This window comes from Bos taurus, chromosome 9 (genome assembly GCF_002263795.3).
Source record: "Bos taurus isolate L1 Dominette 01449 registration number 42190680 breed Hereford chromosome 9, ARS-UCD2.0, whole genome shotgun sequence".
Lineage (NCBI taxonomy): Eukaryota > Metazoa > Chordata > Mammalia > Artiodactyla > Bovidae > Bos > Bos taurus.
The window spans coordinates 36,072,382-36,093,739 of NC_037336.1; the positions used below are offsets into that span (position 1 = coordinate 36,072,382).

At 42.4% G+C, this 21,358-nt stretch overlaps 2 protein-coding genes across 4 annotated transcripts in view; one reads left to right on the forward strand and one right to left on the reverse strand.

Moving 5' to 3' along the window:
* Positions 1 to 8,763: 8,763 nt before the first annotated feature.
* Positions 8,764 to 21,358, forward strand: part of HS3ST5 (heparan sulfate-glucosamine 3-sulfotransferase 5) — a 293,471-nt gene continuing 280,876 nt past the window's right edge. The window contains exon 1 of one of the 3 annotated variants that reach the window (XM_024996800.2): positions 8,764 to 9,562. The gene's annotated coding sequence lies outside the window, so the exon portion shown is untranslated. 3 annotated transcript variants of the gene reach the window in all.
* LOC132346188 (uncharacterized) lies at positions 9,404 to 10,071 on the reverse strand. The gene is made up of 2 exons (XM_059890033.1): positions 9,934 to 10,071; positions 9,404 to 9,772 (listed from the first exon to the last, which is right to left on the reverse strand). The coding sequence occupies exons 1-2, from the start codon at positions 10,069 to 10,071 to the stop codon at positions 9,404 to 9,406; spliced, it is 507 nt and encodes a 168-aa protein (XP_059746016.1).

Below are 21,358 nucleotides of genomic sequence, written 5' to 3' on the forward strand. Positions count from 1 at the left end.
CATAGCCAGTGGCTCCTGGTAGCCTAGGCTGGAGCATGTGGTCTGGGCTCAGCTAGTCAGCCTCCCACTGGGGACTTTGAACTTGAGTTTTTGGGACAGAGAAGCAGGAATGGTTGTATAATTCATTCATGGTGTGGCGGGGGTGATATTAGCAGTGTTTCATGACAATAGTGGTCTTGCCCTGGTTACCTGAGAAGATTCTGATGCATTCTATAGTTTGAGAACCCCTGTATCTGGTCTTTCTCATACATCTATTCTATCAGGAAGATTTACTAATTATCCCACCCAAGACTAACTCTTCCTTTTCTGGAATCTTATAAACCTTCATATCTGTATCAGTCATGCTGAAACTATGTTATTTTGCCATTATTTAAGTAGGTATCTTATCTCTGTAATTAGTTTTTAAGCTTCTAGAAGGCAGACTATAAGTCACCATGATTTACATAGAGTAATTAATAAATCGGAGAAGGCAATGGCACCCCACTCCAGTACTCTTGCCTGGAAAATCCCATGGACGGAGGAGCCTGGGAGGCTGCAGTCAGACACAACTGAGCGACTTCACTTTCACTTTTCATTTTCATGCATTGGAGGACATGGCAACCCACTCCAGTGTTCTTGCCTGGAGAATCCCAGGGATGGGGGAGCCTGGTGGGCTGCCGTTTATGGGGTCACACAGAGTCAGACACGATTGAAGTGACTTAGCAGCAGCAGCAGCAGCAGCAGAAACTAATAAATAAATTAATATTTGCCAGCAACAAATTAATTGCACTTGATATATAAACTTCTCCATTTTCTACAAAATAAAATTTAAATTAGTTCAAATTATACAAGAGTTTCTAAAATAGTAGTTCTCAATTGTGCAATATATTAAAATCACCTGCTAGAGAGCTATAACAAATATTTATCCTCAGCTCACAACTTCAGAGATCCCTTTAATTAATTTGGGGTACAGCAATATTTGGGGTACAGAATTTTTAAAAAAATCTTAAATGGCTCTATATTGCAGGTGAAATTGTAAAACATTATTGTGATATTCAAAGTGTAATCCAAGAACCATGGCAGCAGTTTACCTGGCAGTTTCTAAAGTGTATTTTAACAAGATTCCCCAGTGATTCATATATACATTAAAGTATGAGAAGCACTTAGTCTACAGCAGTGATGGCCAGTAGAAGTAAAGTGCAAGCTACCTATGTAATTTAAAATCTTCTAGAAGCTCTATTTAAAAAGTGTTTTAAATGGTAAAAGTAATTTAATAACATAATTTATGTAACCCTGTGTATCTAAAAGGTTATCATTTCAACAATTAATGTAAAATTATTAATAAAATATTTAAAAGCTTTTTTTGTTGTTGTTGGCACTGAGACTTTGAAATTCAGTATGTATTTTATACTCACAGACCCACCACATTTCAACAGCTTCATGGCCACATGCACTTTGCTTTCATTGTCCAGTTGCTCAGTCATGCCTGAGTCTTTGCAAGGCCATGACTGGCAACATGCCAGGTTACCCTGTCCTTCACTATCTCCCGGAGTGTGCTCAAACTCATGTCCTTCGAGTCGGTGATGCCATCCAACCATCTCATCCTCTGTCACCCCCTTCACCTCAGTCTTTCCCAGTATCAAGTTCTTTTCCAATGCACTTGGCCACCACATTGAACAAAGCAGATCTAGAGCTAATTAACCTTTCCCTCTTTAACATTAGCTATAACTTTCCTTACAAAATATTTTTGGTATAGTCAAAGGACCTTTTTATCAGCCAGTCAACTCGCCAGTCACTTTCTGGTCTTTGCATTGTTACGCCCACTGCTCCTTGCAGTCTGGAGAGCCCCTCCACTTCTACTCTCTCATGGTCTATGTTCCATTTTTTTAAAAGTTGGTCCAGGTCTACAGCTGTGTGGCAAACCCATCCTAAAATGGTCCCAGATTACAGTGGTTAGTTCCTGCTCTAGATTTCATAGGTTAAGAGTTTATATTCTTATTTGTTAAGGAAGATGATAAATGATGATGGTACAAAGCTAAACATGGAATGCAATTAGATTAGAAAACATGCTGCCTTTCTTAATAAGAATAAAATATAGGCCTCTAAAGATTGATACTGAAAATAGTTTCTCCGGTAGGAAATAACAACCTTCCTAGGAATGTTAAATCAATCCACATAATTCCTCTTCTCCTAGGATGCTTTCATGATTATCCTTGACTACTGTCTCCCATCCCATACTACAGGAACTAAATGATGCTTTACCTTAAGTATTAAGTCAAGTGGAAGCAACAACTCTTCTGTTGATTGCTCCAAAACTTAACTGAAACAAAAATGGAATATTCAAAAGACTTTATTAGTAGCCTCAAGGTAGTAAAAGCAAAAATATAAGAATGCAGTGAATTCTGACAGTCTCACTTGTAAGATTTGGCCTGTGTTCTGTATGAGTGAGATTACTCCATTCACATGGGGCAATGATGGGGGATCAGGAGAGATCTTGCCAGTTTCCTCCTTTCCTTGCACATCTTCTCTTTCCAGCTGCTGCTGCTGCTGCTAAGTCACTTGAGTCGTGTCCGACTCTGTACGACCCCATAGACAGCAGCCCACCAGGCTCCTCCGTCCCTGATTCTCCAGGCAAGAGCACTGGAGTGGGTTGCCATGTCCTTCTCCAGGGCATGAAAGTGAAAGGTGAAAGTGAAGTCGCTCAGTCATGTCCGACTCTTTGCGACCCCATGGACTGTAGCCCACCAGGCTCCTCCGTCCATGGGATTTCCCATGCAAGAGTACTGGAGTGGATCGCTATTGCCTTCTCCCCTTCTTTCTCCAGATGGTGACATATTTAGCCTACAGATCTAGCACTCTGTAGACATCTTACTCCTGTTGGTCTAGAGTTGCACTGTACAATACAATCACCATTAGCTACTTGTGGCTACTGAATATTTGAGATGTAAATAGTCCAAATTGAGATGAGCTGTATGCTTACAATGGGGGCTTCCCTGGTGGCACAGTAGTAAAGAATCTGCCTGCCAATGCAGGAGATGCAGGTTCAATCCCTGAGTTGGGAAGATCCCCTGAAGAAGGGAATGGCAACCCACTCCAGTGTTCTTGCATGGAAAATCCCATGGACAGAGGAGTCTGACAGGCTACAGTCTATGGGGTCTCAAAGAGTCAGAAATGACTGATCACGCATCTGATTGACTGGAAGTGTGCAATACACACCAGATTTTAAGACTCAGTACATGTATGAGCTACTATAAAAATTATAATAAATTTAAAGACTTAAAACATCCATTTATTATCACACAGTGCTATAGTCCAGAAGTCCTGGTACAGATGTCTCACCTGCGCCCTCCGCTTAGTCTCCTAAGGACAAAATCAAGGTGTCAGTAGCACTGAATTCTTCTCTAGAGGTTCTGCAGATGACTGCTTCCGAGATCACTCAGGTTGTTGGCTAAATTCAGTTTTTTTGTGGTTACTGGGTAAGGGTTTTGTTTCCTTTCTGGCTGTCAGCTAGTAGCTCACTGAGCTCCTAAAGGTCACCTTCACTCCTTTTCCCACCGACCCTGGCTTTGAATCTCTCTGAATTCTCTTTGTACCACAACTCTTCCGCTCAGCCCCTGAGCAAATGCTCTGCTTTTAAGAACTCATGTGATTAGGTTGAGCCCACTTAAGACAATCTAGGATAATCTCTCCATTTTATGGTGTGTACATTTAATTACATCTGCCAAGTCCATTTTACCAGGTAATGGAACATATTTACAGGTTCCAAGAATCAGGGTGTGGGAGCAATTCTTCCCATCACAGTGTAAAAAATAATGTAAAATGTAAAATATTTCACTAATAATTATATATTGATCATATGTCAAAATTATAATATCAGATATATTAGGTTAAACAAAATATATTATTAAATTTTACTTGGTTTGTTCTACTTTTTAAATGAACTATAGAATATTTATTTATTTATTTTTATTATTATTTTTTTTATTTTACAATATTGTATTGGTTTTGCCATACATCAACATGCATCTGCCACGGGTGTACATGTGTTCCCCATCCTGAACGCCCCTCCTACCTCCTTCACCATACCATCCCTCTGGGTCATCCCAGTGCACCAGCCCCAAGCTTCCTGTATCCTGCATTGAACCTGGACTGGCGATTCGTTTCTTATATGATATTATACATGTTTTAATGCCATTCTCCCAAATCATTCCCCTTCCCTCTCCCACAGAGTCCAAAAGACTGTTCTATACATCTGTGTCTCTTTTGCTGTCTCACATACAGGGTTGTCGTTACCATCTTTCTAAATTCCATATATATGCCTTAGTATACTGTATTGCGGAGAAGGCAATGGCATCCCACTCCAGTACTCCTGCCTAGAAAATCCCATGGATGGAGGAGCCTGAAAGGCTGCAGTCCATGGGGTTACTGAGGGTCGGACACAACTGAGCAACTTCACTTTCACTTTTCACTTTCATGCATTGGAGAAGGAAATGGCAACCCACTCCAGTGTTCTTGCCTGGAGAATCCCAGGGACGGGGGAGCCTGGTGGGCTGCTGTCTATGGGGTTACACAGAGTCGGACATGACTGAAGTGACTTAGCAGCAGCAGCAGCAGCATACTGTATTGGTGTTTTTCTTTCTGGCTTACTTCACTCTGTATAATAGGCTCCAGTTTCATCCACCTCATTAGAACTGATTCAAATGTATTCTTTTTAATGGCTGAGTAATACTCCATTGTGGATATGTACCACAGCTTTAAAAATTGTACATGTAGCTCACATTTATGCTTTGCATGATACTTCTATTAGTCAGCACTGGCCTGGACCTAGAGAGGGTTAAATCCTCATTGTTTCTGACATCAGATCTGTGGACCCATTTCTTGCATAAGATATAGTTCCCTTATAATCAGGTGTGGCCTTATACTTTTAGGCCTCTGACTGCTAAACATTTCCTAACAGAAAGCCAGAATTTTTATACAAGAGACATTCAAATACAATGATGTAGCATGGAGATGTGGGCTCAGGGGCTCATTTCTACAAAGAGGAAGGATTCCTATTGAACCAGACCTATACCTGATATAACATATACCTTATTTAACTTATATGCAGAGTACAACATGAGAAATGCCAGGCTGGATGAAGAAAAAGCTGGAATCAAGATTGCTGGGAGAAATATCAATAACCTCAGATATGCAACTGACACCACCTTTATGGCAGAAAGTAAAGAGGAACTAAAGAGTCTCTTGATGAAGGTGAAAAAGGAAAGTGAAAAAGCTGGCTTAAAACTCAACATTCAAAAAATGAAAATCATGGCATCTGGTCCCATCATTTCATGATAAACAGATGGGGAAACAATGGAAACAGTGAGAGGCTTTATTTTCTCGGGCTCTAAAATCACTGCAAAAAATTGATGCTTTTGAACTGTGGCGTTGGAGAAGACTCTTGAGAGTCTCTTGGACTGCAAGGAGATCAAATCAGTTAATTCTAAAGGAAATCAGTCCTAAATATTCATTGGAAGGACTGATGCTAAAGCTGAAGCTCCAATATTTTGGCCACCTGATGCGAAGAGCCTTGGCCAATACTTTGGCCACTTAATGTGAAGACCCATTATAAAAGACCCTGATATTGGGAAAGATAGAAGGCAGGAGGAGAAGGGGAAGACAGAGAACGAGATGATTAGATGGCATCATTGACTCAATGGACATGAGTTTGAGCAAGTCCTGGAAGATGGTGAAGGACAAGGAAGCCTGGACTGCTGCAGGCCATGGGGTCACAAAGAGTTGGATACGACTGAGTGACTATACAACAACAAAAGATAAGACTGTACTGATGCAACAGACATGAACTTGGGCAAACTTTGGGAGATGGTGAGCAACATCTCCCTCCATGGTGTGCTGCAGTCCATGGAGTCACAAAGAGTTGGACATGACTGGGTGACTGAACAACAAATACCTGATAATCCTAGTTACTACTGAATTCAGCCTATGAGAGCAGAGGCTTCTTTTATTCATCTTTTGGTTTTCAGTGATTGGCACAAAGAGTTCCTTTTTAAAAAAATATTTACGTAATCAACTGAATCTAAATGTCAGGGATTGGCTAATTTAAAAAATAAAAGATATAGTTGGAAAACAAATCAAATATCCCCTAATAATGACAAACGTGTATACATTTCTGAGAAGATGGCCTCCATTTGAAACTGTAAGCTGAACAATATTTAATGGTTGCATCTTTATGAGACAAGAGAGTGTGATGATGCTCAGAAAAAAAAAAAAAAATTCTTCACCAAATGAACACTCTAATTAACCAAATGTTTTCATTACTGTGCACTTTATTTGGCTTTGGTGACTAAACCAAACCAATGAATCTGCAACCATTTTCGAAACTGCATTTTAAAAAGATTTGTTGGCTGTACCTCTTTATCCGGTGCTTAGTTTTATTCATTTAATTTCACACAGGACTAACATGTTTCTTCTATTATTGGGGGAGCTGAACAGCATCACACAGAGAAGGTTATATACCCTGATCTAATCCTCCAACCAGAGGCTAGGTAGAATCTTTTTTTCCAGAGCATTCCTTCATAGTTTCTGGCGTTGTACCTGCTCCCAGCCCCAGGTATGATCTTGCACAAGCTAGGCAAAATCACTGTGACAGTCTCTTAGTCTGTCAGCTACAGAGCTGAGAGTTCTCTGAGGAGAAGTTAGGATTGCTGAGAAAGCACAGGCTGCTCATTGTTCCTTTTCTGCCAGACACAAACATGAAGCAAGACAGAATTCTGAGAAACTAGATTCATCTCACCCCATCGTCCTCCACAGCAATCTTCCTGGCACAAAAGAAAGAATGAATACCAATAAAAAGATAATTTAAATAAACATTTTAAATAAAGTTGACTAATTGAAAAGACTGATAGATGGAGCAATGCATTCTTCAAAATCTATTGTCATGCCTTTGTAGACTTTATTGCTTATCAGCATTTTTCCCCTCAAGAAAAACAGAACAGCAACATTTGTTCGGAAAAAAGCAAACTGTGTTTCTTCCTTTCTTATTACTTTTATTGTTTGAGGTTTCTTTTAAACTATAATGTGCCATTGTGATTTTGAGATGGGGGAAAAACAATCGCTTGTCTTTCAAACATAAGAATGTGATTGTATGCTATTGTTGCCAACAATGAGCTAAAGAGGTTAATGGATCACATATCTGGCAAACAGCCATCTTTCCTCCTGCTCCATAGATTAAACAATATACATTTTGCTGTTGCTGCTGAGCTTATGATTTTGTCTGAGTAGTTGGTAAATAAGTTTACTTAGGTTTAAGTTATCTCTTTCTGGAATTCAACAGCTTTGTCCTTCAAGGTGTATTATCCTGAAATTGAAAAAGTGCAGTTTGAGATCTGAGTTCACCACCTCGGGAAGTGGAGAGAGTGGGTGTGGGGAAGGTGGTGCGGTGGCAGTTGCAATGAGAATCTAGAAATATTGTGCCTTGTGAATTGCATCCAATCTTTCATTTTCAGATTGCCTAAATTAACTAAGTGAAATTACCATAATAAAAAAGAATGGATTCTGGAGGAAGCACCACAATTCTTTCTAGTGTTGTTGCTAGTGATCATTCTAACAGACCTCTAATTAAATGGACTAGCTCTCTCCAGGATCGCAGGTTGACTCGATTCTGCATTCTGTGACTCTTACTTGAAAATAGACCAGCCCTCCTAAGCAATAACGCTGCGATTCCCGGCCTAAGAGACTTTACCTTGTACTACGTTTGTAGTATGGAATTAGTAAGAGACCTACTACCTCGAGAGGAAAAAAAAAATTTTTTTTTGTTTGCTTTTTAATAAAATTCCACAGGGGAAAACTTTGTCCATGAGAAAGATACTAGTTTTCTGGGAAATTTTGGTTGGGTGGGGCTAGATGATGAGGGAGGGGACTGAGTTAGAAAAGAAACAACACATCAGTCTCAGCTGAGATGGGATTTTTTTCAACCAGGTAGAGAGCACAGTAAACAGCAGGTAGACTCCCGTGCTCACTGCTTTGCTGGGAGCAAGGGATAGGAGGGACGCTGTCTGAACTGGGAAGGCTAGTGTGCCTCTCGGTTCGGGATTTGGCACCGGGAAAAAGGCAGAGCCCTGCTCTCCGCTTCCCAGCTAGGCGGTGATCGCCCCCTGTGACTCGGGAGGCACACAGCAGTCTGAGATCCGCCGCCGCCGCAGCCGCCCGACCCCTCACAGCCCCCAGCTCTCCCGCCTGGCCTGCGGGGAGCCACACTCGAGCTCCCCTGGACAGCTGTGTGCCCAAGCTCCAGGTCTAGGCCCCTCTAACCCCGGAGATACCGGTCTCAGCTCCTCAGAGACTTCTGTGACCCCGGGTTGTGCCACCCTGATCACTTTCGTGGGCTCCCCAAGCTGTGACTGCAGTTGGCCTGGAAGCCCTGAGCGCCCACTCTGCCTCCCCAGCGCGCTCCTAGCCCAGGGCTCTAGCGCCTCGGCGGGACACGCTGTGGCTCAGCTACAGGACTGGGGCCTCGGGGTAAATCCTCTCCTCCCCCTTCTCCGCGTACTGCCCTGCCCTCTCCCTGCAGCAGGCGGCTCCCGTGCTTGAGCCCTGCTCTCGGCAGAAGACACCTGCGCTTCCTTCCCCACCCTTCTCCTCCGCCCTTTTCGTTGCGGTTTCTCCCCGGCCTTGGGGAGCTCGGGAGCGGCAGCTGAAGGAGGAGCAGGGGAGGAGGGAGAAGGCGAGGAGGAGTAAGGGCGGGGTGGGTGGGGAGACAGCCGAGAGGGTGTGGACTGGCAACCACTCTGCAGCTGGTCGCCGGGGACCCGATCCCTCCCGCGTGCCCGAGTGATGGAGGGGAAGACATTCGCTTAGACACACACACACGCGCGCACACAGCTGGGCACGTCTGCCGGAGGCAGCCGCCGGGGGCCGGGCGGCGGCCTGACAGCAGCAGCCGCGGGGAGCCGGGCGCCCACACAGCTTGGCCCCGGCGGCTCCAAGACCCAGGAAGGGAAGATCCCAGCCGCACTGACTGTTGCTCTTTTAGGCAGATCGGGAGGAAGCAGGCTGCCCGAGGACCTGTCACCGCGGACGCAGGAGGCTCTCCGCTCGGCGCTCAGAGTCCAGGGCTGCGCCGGTGCCGGCGTGGGGAGAGGAGGATGCTCACCTCCGCCCGCAGAGCGTCTGCGGGCCCTGACACTGCGCGGACTCCGGCTCCCGCGGCAGCCCCTGTTGTGCCCGCGCCGCGGGAGCGCGCCCTGTCGTACCTGCCTCCAGCCTCTCCGGCAAGTGCAGGAAACGCGCCCTAAACTCCACTACTTCTCGCCCGCCTCCTCCCCTTCTCGGCTCCCCGCCCCGGACCTCGCAGCCGCCGGCGTGTAGGACCCGCCCGCCTCTTACTCTCACGCGCGCACGCACTGCCCCGCTCGCTCGCTCCCATTCAAGCAGACTGGCTCTCCGTGCAGCCAAAGCCCAGGGCATCCGAAACTACTGGACCAACTGCCACCGCGACTGCAGGAGGCACCCGTGGCCCGGCGCGACTCGTCGCTGGTCCCCGCACCCTGGACTCTCGCTCGCGCCGCAGCCGCCGGAGACCTCGGTGAGCAGGGCTTGCTGCCCGCCTCGCGCCAGGGAGGGGCTCGAGCCCCCTGGGGGCTGATGGTTCGTAGATTAGTGGGGAAATGGGAAGGGAGGAGGTCTCCAAGGGGTGACCTGCTGTGATGCCAGCCAAAGCGCTTTGTGGGGCGCGGTTCTCTTGGGCACTGCCTGGGGGAGACTTTTGAGACGTTCTCTGGGGCTTGGGGTTAAACTAGTGCCAGACGGAAAACGGCAGGGATGATTCTCGGGGTAAATTGAGACTCACTGGTGTCAGTCTGTCTGTCTCCTTGAGCTGGGCGCAGCGCTCTGGGTTCTCTTTGAGGGAGGGAGGACACGCGTTAACTGCGTTCAGCAGAGTTTGGGGGCCCGCACACAGTCACTTCCTAGAGTGGCTGTGGGGCTGTCGCTTGGAGCGCGAGACGGCTCTGGGCGAGTTCGGGGCCTCCAGGCGGGAGGAGAGGGCAAGCAGCGGGCAGGCAAAAGCTCTGCGAACTTGCGGGTGGGGTGCATTCTCCGCCCCGCAGGCCCCCCACCCCTCAAAGTACCAGTCCCCGCCCCAGGGCAGCCCCAGTTCACGCAGCCCTTCCCACCCACCCCCGACACACACACGCCCGCGCACACACACATTCAGGAGGTGGATTCAATGGAGTGGGTGGTCATACCGTTGTTACTGAAAAGTGCGCGAGGTCGCTGTGGCTACTGACTGGAGCGCAGAGACTTCCGCTTCTGGCACTTGGGCGACCGCCTGCGTTTAGGGAAGCGAGGAAGGAGCGCCCAGCCCCCTGCGCATGCCTCTACCTGAAGGTTCCAGGTGCAGAGCAAACAAACCCCTGTCGCAACTCCGGAATCACTTCGCCTTGGTGGACCCCGCTCTCTGGCTTCCCTCTTTGAGTGCTTATGGGTGCCCACCCAAGGGAGCTGCCGCTCAGATCCCGGTCTCCCTAGTACTAACCTGGTGGGTCGGACTCTCTTTCTCTCTCTCTTCTTCCCTTCCTCTCCCTCTCCGCATACCAGCTTCTTCATGGAAAACATTGATCCCGTAAGGAGAGGTTTAATATTTGCAAAGTGCTTTATATCATATTACTTTGTGGATACATTTAATTGCACTGTAACTCTTCTCTGATTTATGTAAACTTAGTTGGATAAATAGCGAGCAGGGTCGGGTTGGGGGTGGGAGCAAGAGTGGGTGGGCGTTCTTTCTCTAAAGGTGCTCTTATCTAAACTGATTTGCTAGAAGTAATTTAAAGCTGGTGCTTCTGAAAGCTTTTTTTTGCTCAGTAGTTTTGACATATTTCAGGGCTTTAGACAAATGTTTCCACAGTACAATTTATTTCAAGTATATTCAGCTTCTATTCCAAGAAAAAGTTGAAAATAATGAAAGGGATTACAAAATTGGATATCAAAACTATTTGAGTGTTTTTATTGGCATCAATTATGTTGTAGCAGATTTTGTTTAAGTTGCCATAGTGGTTCTTCCTGGTGAAGCTTTTAAAAGGAGAAATGAAAGCAATGCTACGTACCTCCAAGTGACTGAGCAGCAGGGTAGGCTTCTTTAGGAATATGGAGTCATTCACTAGTGTACTGATGAAGACAGAGGAAAACATTATAAGAAACATAATGATGGGAAAGAAACTGTGGCTTAAAACCAACTGCTTCACCTGCAGAGGGTCTTAACAGTCAACAACAACAACAACAAACTTCTCTGGCCCCTTCTAGATTACTCTGAGTTATTTAAAAATACTCTTTCCTGGATTAATAACATATTTAGAAACATCATCAATAATGTAATGTTTTCAAATAGTTGCCTAAAGTAGATTATATGGGAAATTACCAGCATACTCTTCAGAGTTTTGCAAAAGTGCTAGGATCATGGTTTCTAGGTTAAGCCAGACGTCATGCTTACATTTTAATGTGGAAATTACTCCCTTTGACTTCTTTATGAGAAGGTGCTGCCCACATAGAGTTGGCTATGCTTGCATTATTGTTCGTACCATTCTGCAGGCATACACAGATGTTTTTGAATGAATAATCTTCTTACTCACTGAATTTTCACTCATTCAAAAAGTATTTACTGAGCGCAGGAGTACACACAAAGCTGAGCTGAGTGTTATTTTAAATAACACGAAGAGTTTTCAATGGAAGCAGGGTGCTTACTCCTACACTGTGTAAAAAGAACAGCAGAACAGTGACTTACTTAAGGAAGCAGCATTTTGCCCAAAGTAGGTGGTCAATCATGAGTTGTTGACTCAAAAATCATATAAGCTGTTCACTAGCCAGCTTTGTTTTCACCGTAAATCTCAACATTATTCTTAACACACTGTGTCATTTAGCTATGACTCAACTTCAGAGAATTGATGTTGACTTTAATCCTGTCACTCTTTGTCTGAATACTTTGGAGAAATAGAACTATCTGTGCACCGCTCTAGCTTTCCCTGTGTGATTTCTGTGGAGCAGTGCTGGATCTGCATATGTCATTAGTATTCATTTATGAGTAAATGCAAATGTTCCTGTTGTATTGAGAAAGCAAACCTGAATTCATAGGATGCAACAAATTTTATGCTCCTTTTCTCATCCTTTTATTTTTATAATCTCAGAAACAATAACATCTCTTATACGTTCAATTATATGTACAAGAGCAGATAAGAAAAATGGTTATTCAGGGTCCATTAGAAAGAGGGAAATGTGTTATGGAAATTTTAGTTGAGAAGAATTCTCTGACTCTTGTGGAAGGTCTGGTGAGGTAGTCTTTTATTTTAGAGATGCTTATTCATGAATGAAGTAACTCTCAAGGTAACTTCCTAGTAAAATGAGATAGCAATCCCTTAGTAAAAGGGACACTTGCTAAAATCGATACTAAAATCTCTGGGTATGAGCAGTAACACTATTATGCCATTGAAATTATGTGAACACTTGCATATTTTATTTGTGCATAATTTTTAAAATTTCTCTTTAAAACTTATTCAAATATTTCATATTCTGAGATTATTGCAATTAAATGAGTTCTTGTCTGTTAATGGAATTATAGAGGTTTTTTTTGTTTTAAGTAAAGGTGAATAGTTTGAAAAGAGAGAACAGGTCAGGTAAAGAAATTATTATTCAAACCTCAGATTTATCTTCATTCAAGTTCTGTCCTTTTTTGCTGGGGAAGTAAAGTGACAGTTGCTTAGTTCTGTCCAACTCTTCGCAACTCCATGGACTATACAGTCCATGGAATTCTCCAGGCCAGAATACTGGAGTGGGTAGCTGTTTCCTTCTCCAGGGTTTGCTGGGGAGAGGAACCTTAAAACCAAAATAACCTATGGTTTATTTCACTAATTTCACTATGACCTAAATTGTTACTATTGAGAAAAAATCCTACACTGCATTGTAATTTTTCTGTGAATTTAATAGATTCTTTAAAACCAGCAAAAGTGTAACTTTTCCCTCCCCCTGAAATCCAATTTAACTGTTGACAAATTTTGCTCACTCTGGAATAGATATTTGTTTCTGAGGGTCATGACGTTATCCTAACCTTTATAGCAGGAGTGCAATTAAAGGAAACAATTAAGACGTGGAGTTGAAAATCACTGATCTAACTGAAAACCATTTCAGAGCAGCTAACATTTATCAAAAGTAGAAGTAAAAGATTCTGTCTGGAGATCCATATAATGTATAGGCAGGATAAATGAACCTCTCTAAACCTCAAATGCAAGTTCCATTATCATGTCTTAATTAACATTTGGTAGAATGGTACAGTTTTTCCTCTTCTTAAAAAGTTTTATGAAAGAAAACTCTGTCAATATTAAAAGATGGTTACAGAGTTTGTTTGACTTTAGGCCATTTTACCCAGATATTGTGTGGAAAGTAGGTAAGTTACACATATACATATACACATGTGTACATGTATACATATAAAATACATCTTTATATTTATATATGTATTTATATTTAGGTATATATCTACATTTTGTCTAAAAACTCTTTTTTTAAAGATTTTTTTTTGATGTGGATCATTTTAAAAGTCTTTATTGAATTTGTTACAATGTTGCCTCTGTTTTATGTTTTTTGGTGTTTTGGTCAGGAGGCATGTGGGATCTTAGCTCCCCAACCAGGGATCGAACCCACAGCCCCCTGCATTGGAAGGGGAAGTCTTAACCACTGGACAAGTGACAAGTGAAGTTGCTCAGTCATGTACGACTCTTTGCGATCCCATGGACTGTAGCCTACCTGGCTCCTCCATCCATGGAATTTTTCCAGGCGAGAGTACTGGAGTGGGTTGCCATTTCCTTTTACAGGGGATCTTCCTGACCCGGGGATCGAACCCAGGTCTCCCGCATTTCAGGCAGATGCTTTACCCTCTGAGCCACCTTGAAATCCCTTGTCTAATAACTTTGAACAATAGGAAGAGTCCTCTTGGTGGCATAAGTGGTTTGTGAGGTCAGCATTAGCTGGAGAATGGTACTTATTAAATGCTCAACTAGTCTTGATGTTAAAAATGGGGAGGGTACTAAACTTTTTTGAACAAGTTATTTAAAAAAACACATCATAATCTTTAGTATGTGCTTGACACTGTCCAAAGAACTTTGATAATGTAACTCAATTCTGGTAGCCACCCTGCTCTCCCCAGAGAGAAAATAAGTAGATAAAGCAGGTGTTTGGTTTTTTTTGTTTGTTTGTTTTTTTTTTATCCTCATTTAGCCGGTGAGGAAGATGAGGCTCAGCAAGCCTAAATAGATGGCTGAAGCCCCACAGCTACAAAATGGTAGAGCTGGTGTGTGGGCCCAGGCCGTCCACTGTGCTGTGCTGCTGCTTCTGAACAGATGTTTTTTGGTTTGTCTGTTTGTTTGTTTCAGTTTTCTTAAACAGGGAACCAAAGGGGGGCCCCGTTAAGTTGTAAAGCAAATGCATTCTAGCAACTGAGATTTATGACAGTTTTCAAATTAGAGTGAATTCTTAAGGAATTCATAAGGAAGGCAATTGGCATGAAGTGCAGAAATAACCTGAACTAGGGCAATGCTAGATCAGTGCTATAGCTTAATGCAGTTTTTAATGGACTCAATAATTTTCTTAGGTTCAACTACTTTTTAAAATTAGGTAACTTAAGAACTGATGCCATATTTAAGTAGTTTTAATGGCTCAGAGGTTGTGATACTGACTGTTTTATGTTTCCCATAATATCCTTATAATGTGGACTTTTTGCATAGAGGTCAGTGTTATGTGTTCCTATATGGTACTTGCCAGAGGAACAGAGTTTAATGTGAAGGTGTGAAATGAGACTTATTCTGCTCTGACCCATGTGTCATACAGTAAGCATCCAATTAATGTTTACTGCATGAACTAATGAAGGATTTTCTAGAAGTTGATAGTCCAGAAACTTTACATATCTTTATAATTGCACAGTTTTAAGGTTGTGATTTAATATTGTATAGACTTTTTTATTTGTCATGATGACCTCAGGGCATTACCATCTAGAGACCCTGGAATAACAATCTTTATAAGATTGAGTGGCCTGAGATGAAGGAAGAGGGTGGGGAAGGAAAGTAAAATGATAAATTGATTAAAATGTTTAAATTTAGAAGTTGACAAAAGGAAAACTGCCTGTAATTATACCTTTTATTTTTTAAAGGCATATAAGACATAATTAACATTAAGTAATAGAATCTTTACACTGCTAATGGAGTAGCATTACAACTCTCCTATCATAAATATTAACAATCTTACTATTTGAGTATAGTTTAGGGAACTATTTAGAAACATATTAAAATGTCACTGTAATACTCTTTGCCATAGCTAAATCAAGTCAATAAAAAAATCACAGTAATTCTGAATGTGCTTCACATAAATATTGTGTTTATCACAGGAGAGGAACAGTACAGGCAGGCCTGGCTGAATTAGAATCCCTGTTTCACAGCTTGTTGGCTGTGGGATCTTGGACGTATTACCTAACCTTTCTAGTTCCTAGTAATCTGATCTGTTATATGGTTATGGAAATAGCATTCTAGGTTTCTCTATATCTAGGTTTGATAATATACGGAAAATGCCTAGCATGTAGTGTCATATACAGTGAAGATTCAGGAGGTTGTAACTGATGTCACTGTTACCATCATAATCTTTAAATTACTGTAACATCATCAGCAGTGGTTAAACATAATGGGTACATTGTTCTCTCTTTATCTGTTTATCAGTCTGTCTATGTGTGTGTGTGTGTCTGTGTGTATTGAATTGGCTGTTCTCCATTGCAAAGCATAGGTTCTGTGGATACTCTTATAGTTGAAAAAAGGCTATGAATAGAAGAAAGTGTTTCAGACTTAAGCGTTACTGGATATAAACCACAGAAATGGAGAGGAAGCTTTAGGATGGCTACTTCACAATATTTTTTTCTTGCAAGGTCCAGCTATGTATGCTCACACAATTCTTTGGAAGATATATCCTCTTATACAAATACAATAAACAAGGAAGAGCGAAAGGTTTACTAAAAGCAACTGTTATATTTATCTGTTTATACCTTATGAGTAGAAGTATTAGGATGCACAAAAATTTCTTTCTTTTTTATACTTTTATACCATTTTCATGGATTAAAGTAAAAAAGCTATTTCCTAACTCTAATGATTAAATTTGAGTAACTCAATTTAAAAGTTTAATTTTATTCTTAGTTTTTTTTTTCTATAACTCATTAATTCCAGTAGCCAGTAGGCTATCCTCAGTTTATAAAGCTTCCATTTATTCCTCCATTTATTTTGTCCTAATGAATGTACTTATTTACCTCTTTTTCTCTGTAGAAATAATAAATGATAATAGCTAATTGACATTTACTGATGTACCAAGCTTTGTACAGGTCTTAACACATTACTTCCCCACAATGCAATCAATGGAATATGTGTCATTAGTAGTTCCATTTCACAGATAAGGAAACTGAGGCCCAGAGATGTCCTCTAGCTAGAGGGGTGGAGCCATAATCTAAACCCATGCCATCTGGCCTAGAGCCCACACTTAGCCACACCAACAGATGTCTGAGTAGCAATTAGCCCCTACACACCATCCCTGTATTTCTGGGCCTAGAAACCCATGCCTTCCTATTTCCTTGTGTTTTCCCTGCAACAAAAGAGGGGTTTATCTTCGATAAAGGTTAATTTCCTGACTTTATCACCCTATTTTTCTGTGTATGTATATCACTGTTTTCCTATGTATGTACAGTGGACATGAGAGCAAAGAATGAAACTAGATTTTTAGTAAACTATTGGATCTGTTTTCAGTAGATTTATGTTGGTTGCCAAGATCCTGCTACATAGTTGCATTTATGCTTCCCATGCAGTGGTAGCAGATCACCAGTCCATGCTACTAGAATTTCTGCATCTGGTGAGTCAGCTGCCTGTGACCTGAACTTCTTAACTACCTCACTTCTTTCGGAGCTGAATGAAATAGAATGGGACCAAAGAGCCCTGGGAAGCTTAGAGAAGCAGAAGGCTCACCACAGGGAGCTTTGGAGTTCCTAAAGGATTACGCCCTCCTGAGAGTAGCTGGAAAAGGCCTGAGAACTGTTTCATGGGCCCCTGAATGAGTGCCCCTCAAGGGGCAGGGATTGTCCCCTTTTTCTTGATGGTACTTGGCACATGGTTTAATGGGGTAGACTCAGAGGTTCTCCTTTCATGCATCCAGAACCTGGAGAGCAGACCACTGAGGGATCCACAGAAGGAAGGATAGAAGGAGGAAGGCAGAGGCAGAAAACAGGGCAGATAAGGGAGATGTGAGGAGGTGAAAGGCCAGCAGATACCTCGGTAACCAGTGGGAGTAGTTATTTTCATTTTATGTTTATTCAGGTATAGTTACAATCTTCTGTTCCCAAATCTAGCCTACATATGCAGTACCCATGTAACCCTGCTATGACTTTTTAAAAGGAAGGACATTATTGCTTATAGTCCTGATCTGGCACACCATAATGAGCTAATAAAGATTAGCTATAATTATTGCTTGATTGTCTATAGACAGAATTACTTTCCTTAATCAGGTATTTATCTTATTCTCATACACCATATACTCTGAAATGGACGACTAGACAGTCAAAGGTTACTTGGCAGCATTCAGTTTTGAAATTTCTGAATTCTGCAAATACTTGCATCCTTTGAATAACAGATACACAGCTCTGTACTTAACCAACAGTGAGATCAAGAGTTCAAGGATTTTCATACAACATTACTTTCTTAATGTTACCTCTTCTCAAATACTTTGTTATTTTGCTTTTCTGTACTGGCAGTGTCATCTGTCCAGATACCCAAGAAAAGTGAGAAAATAGAAAAAAAATCACAGTAGCAACACAAGTAACTTGGGATCATCTTGTATTTTTCCTTCTCTTCCTCTAGTCTGTCACCTAGACATGACAGTTGCCTTTTGAACATCTACCTACCTACCAGCCCCAATTCTACTGCTTTAGTTGAAGCCATAAGAATTTCTCACCTGAATTACTAGCTTCCTTATTAGCTTTGTATCTCCATCTTCCTCAGTGCTTCTAAAATTCTTTCCTGAATGCAAACCTAATGATGTAATTCCCCTGCTTTATAGCCTGTAGCATCCTTTGTAAGCAGGATAAAGTTCAGGCTAGTTCAACCTTCAAAGCCCTTACTATTTCAATGGCCTGGCCTGGGACTCATCTCCTATCACTTGCTATGTCTCTGCAATTGAGCAATTCCAAGCAAAGAATCTTTTAGGATTTGAAACAACTCAACTGAAATTCCATCACCTCCACTAGCTTTGTTTGTAGTGATGCTTCCTAAGACCCACTTGGCTTTGCATTCCAGGATGTCTGACTCCAGGTGAGTGATCATGCCATCGTGGTTATTTGGGTCATGAAGATCTTTTTGTGTAGTTTTTCTGTGTGTTCTTGCCACCTCTTCTTAATATCTTCTGCTTCTGTTAGGTCCATACTATTTGTGTCTTTTATTGTGCCTATCTTTGCATGAAATGTTCCCTTGGTATCTCTAATTTTCTTGAAGAGATCTCTAGTCTTCCCATTCTATTGTTTTCCTGTATTTCTTTGCACTGATCACTGAGGAAGGCTTTCTTATCTCTCCTTGCTATTCTTTGGAACTCTGCATTCAAATATGTATATCTTTCCTTTTCTCCTTTGCCTTTAGCTTCTTTTCTTTTCACAGCTATTTGTAAGGCTTCCTCAGACAACCATTTTGCCCTTTTGCATTTCTTTTTCTTGGGGATGGTCTTGATATCTACCTCCTGTACAACGTCACGAACCTCCGTCGATAGTTCTTCAGGCACCAATGATGCTGTGAAAGTGCTGTACTCAATATGCCAGCAAATTGGAAAACTCAGCAGTGGCCACAGGACTGGAAAAGGTCAGTTTTCATTCCAATCCCAAAGAAAGGCAATGCCAAAGAATGCTCAAACTATTGCACTCATCTCACATGCTAGTAAAGTAATGCTCAAAATTCTCCAAGCCAATCTTCAACAATATGTGAACCATGAACTTCCAGATGTTCAAGCTGGATTTAGAAAAGGCAGAGGAACCAGAGATGAAATTGCCAACATCCATTGGATCATTGAAAAAGCAAGAGATTTCCAGAAAAGCATCTACTGCTTTATTGACTATCCCAAAGCCTTTGACTGTGTGGATCACAACAAGCTCTAGAAAATTCTTAAAGAGACGGGAATACCAGGCCACCTGACCTGCCTCTTGAGAAATCTGTATGCAGGTCAAAAAGCAATAGTTAGAACTGGACATGGAACAGACTGGAACAGACTGATTCCAAATTGGGAAAGGAGTACGTCAGGCTGTATATTGTTACCCTGCTTATTTAACTTATATGCAGAGTACATCATGAGAAATGCTGGGCTGGATGAAGCACAAGCTGGAATCAAGATTGCCGGGAGAAATATCAATAACCTCAGATATGCAGATGACACCACCCATTATGGCAGAAAGTGAAGAAGAACTAAAGAGCCTCTTGATGAAAGTGAAAGAGGAGAGTGAAAAAGTTGGCTTAAAGCTCAACATTCAGAAAACTAAGATCTTGGCATGTAGTCCCATCATTTCATTGGCAAATAGATGGGGAAACAGTAGAAACAGTGACATAATTTATTTTCTTGGGCTCTAAAATCACTGCAGATGGTGACTGCAGCCATGCAATTAAAAGATGCTTGCTCCTTGGAAGAAAAGCTATGACCAACCTAGACAGCATATTAAAAAACAGAGACATTACTTTGCCAACAAAGGTCCATCTAGTCAAAGCTATGGTTTTTCCAGTGGTCGTGTATGGATGTGAGAATTGGACTATAAAGAAAGCTGAGCACTGAAGAATTGATGCTTCTGAACTGTGTTGTTGGAGAAGACTCTTGAGAGTCCCTTGGACTGCAAGGAGATCCAACCAGTCCATCCTAAAGGAAATTGGTCCTGAATATTCATTGGAAGGACTGATGCTGAAGCTGAAACTCCAATACTGTGGCCACCTGATGCAAAGAACTGACTCATCTGAAAAGACGCTGTTGCTGGGAAAGATTGAAGGCAGGAGGAGAAGGGGATGACAGAGGATGAGATGGCTGGATAGCATCACCGACTCGATGGATGTGAGTTTGAGTAAACTCCAGGAGTTGGTGATGGACAGGGAGGCCTGATGTGCTGCAGTCCATGGGGTCACAAAGAGTTGGACACAACTGAGCAACTGAACTGAACTGAACTGAAGCAAAGAATAGCTCACAAGTCCATGACTTTGCACATACCAGCCCCTGTGCCAAGAGGGTTCTCTGCTTGTCTAACTTCTTATCTTCCTTACCACTTCTCTTGTTTTCTTATCCCTCTCCTTTGCAACTCCCCACACCCACTCTGAGCTAGGATGGGATAGTTTTCTTATCCTTTATTATGTATAGTACAGACCATAGTCTATAGAATTATTTATTTGTTAATGGCCCCCTAATGTATGTATGTATACACATACTCCTCCCAACCTCCACCAGTGCCTGCCCTGCACCTTCATCCCTCACCCAACACAAAGCTGGTATAGACATTCTGGTAGCTGTACATATAGTACAGCTATCCACATATACGTAGTCTTTGTGCCAGGACTCTTTTGGTATTTAAAGTAGGCCTGACTTTAAAGTAGAAGAAGGACACTTTTTGTTGTTCGAGAAGAGAAGCAAGTGTGTTTTATAACTTCAGTTGGCAAAAGGGCCCCTGGTGTAGGAGAGAGTGTAAGGCAGAGAAAGGAATGGGAGATCTTTGCGTGTTGCCCTGTGGACGCTCATATGAGGAAACAAGGTCTATGTTCTCCCCACCTCAGTCCACACCAGACCACAGGTGGATAGTATGCCTCTTAGTCCCTGCTGTCTAAACACTTGCAACCAAGTATCACTTGCCAGCTTCGACCAGCTGGAGTGAGCAGCAAGAAACGACATCTGATAGCAGCTCAAGGTCATCACTCCTGCATCAGGCAGCTATTCACTGAGCACCTGCTGTCATCCAGGAATATCACTTAACTGATTCAAAGGACTGAGTTTGGCACATGCATGCGCGAGTGCTAAGCTGCTTCAGTTGTGTTCAACTGTTTGCTGCTCCATGGACTATAGCCCGCCAGGCTCCTCTGTCCATGGGATTCTCCAGGCGAGAATATTGGAGTGAGTTACCATTCCCTTCTCAAAGGGATCTTCCTGACCCTGGCATCAAACCTGGTTCTCCTGCATTGCAGGTGGATTCTTTACCATCTGAGCCACTAGGAAAACACGAGTTTGGCACATGACAGGCTATCAAAGATGCAGTGAAATTGTGGTTGTAGGAGCCCATAAAAGTCAGAAACTTTCAGAGGCCCTGCAACTATCC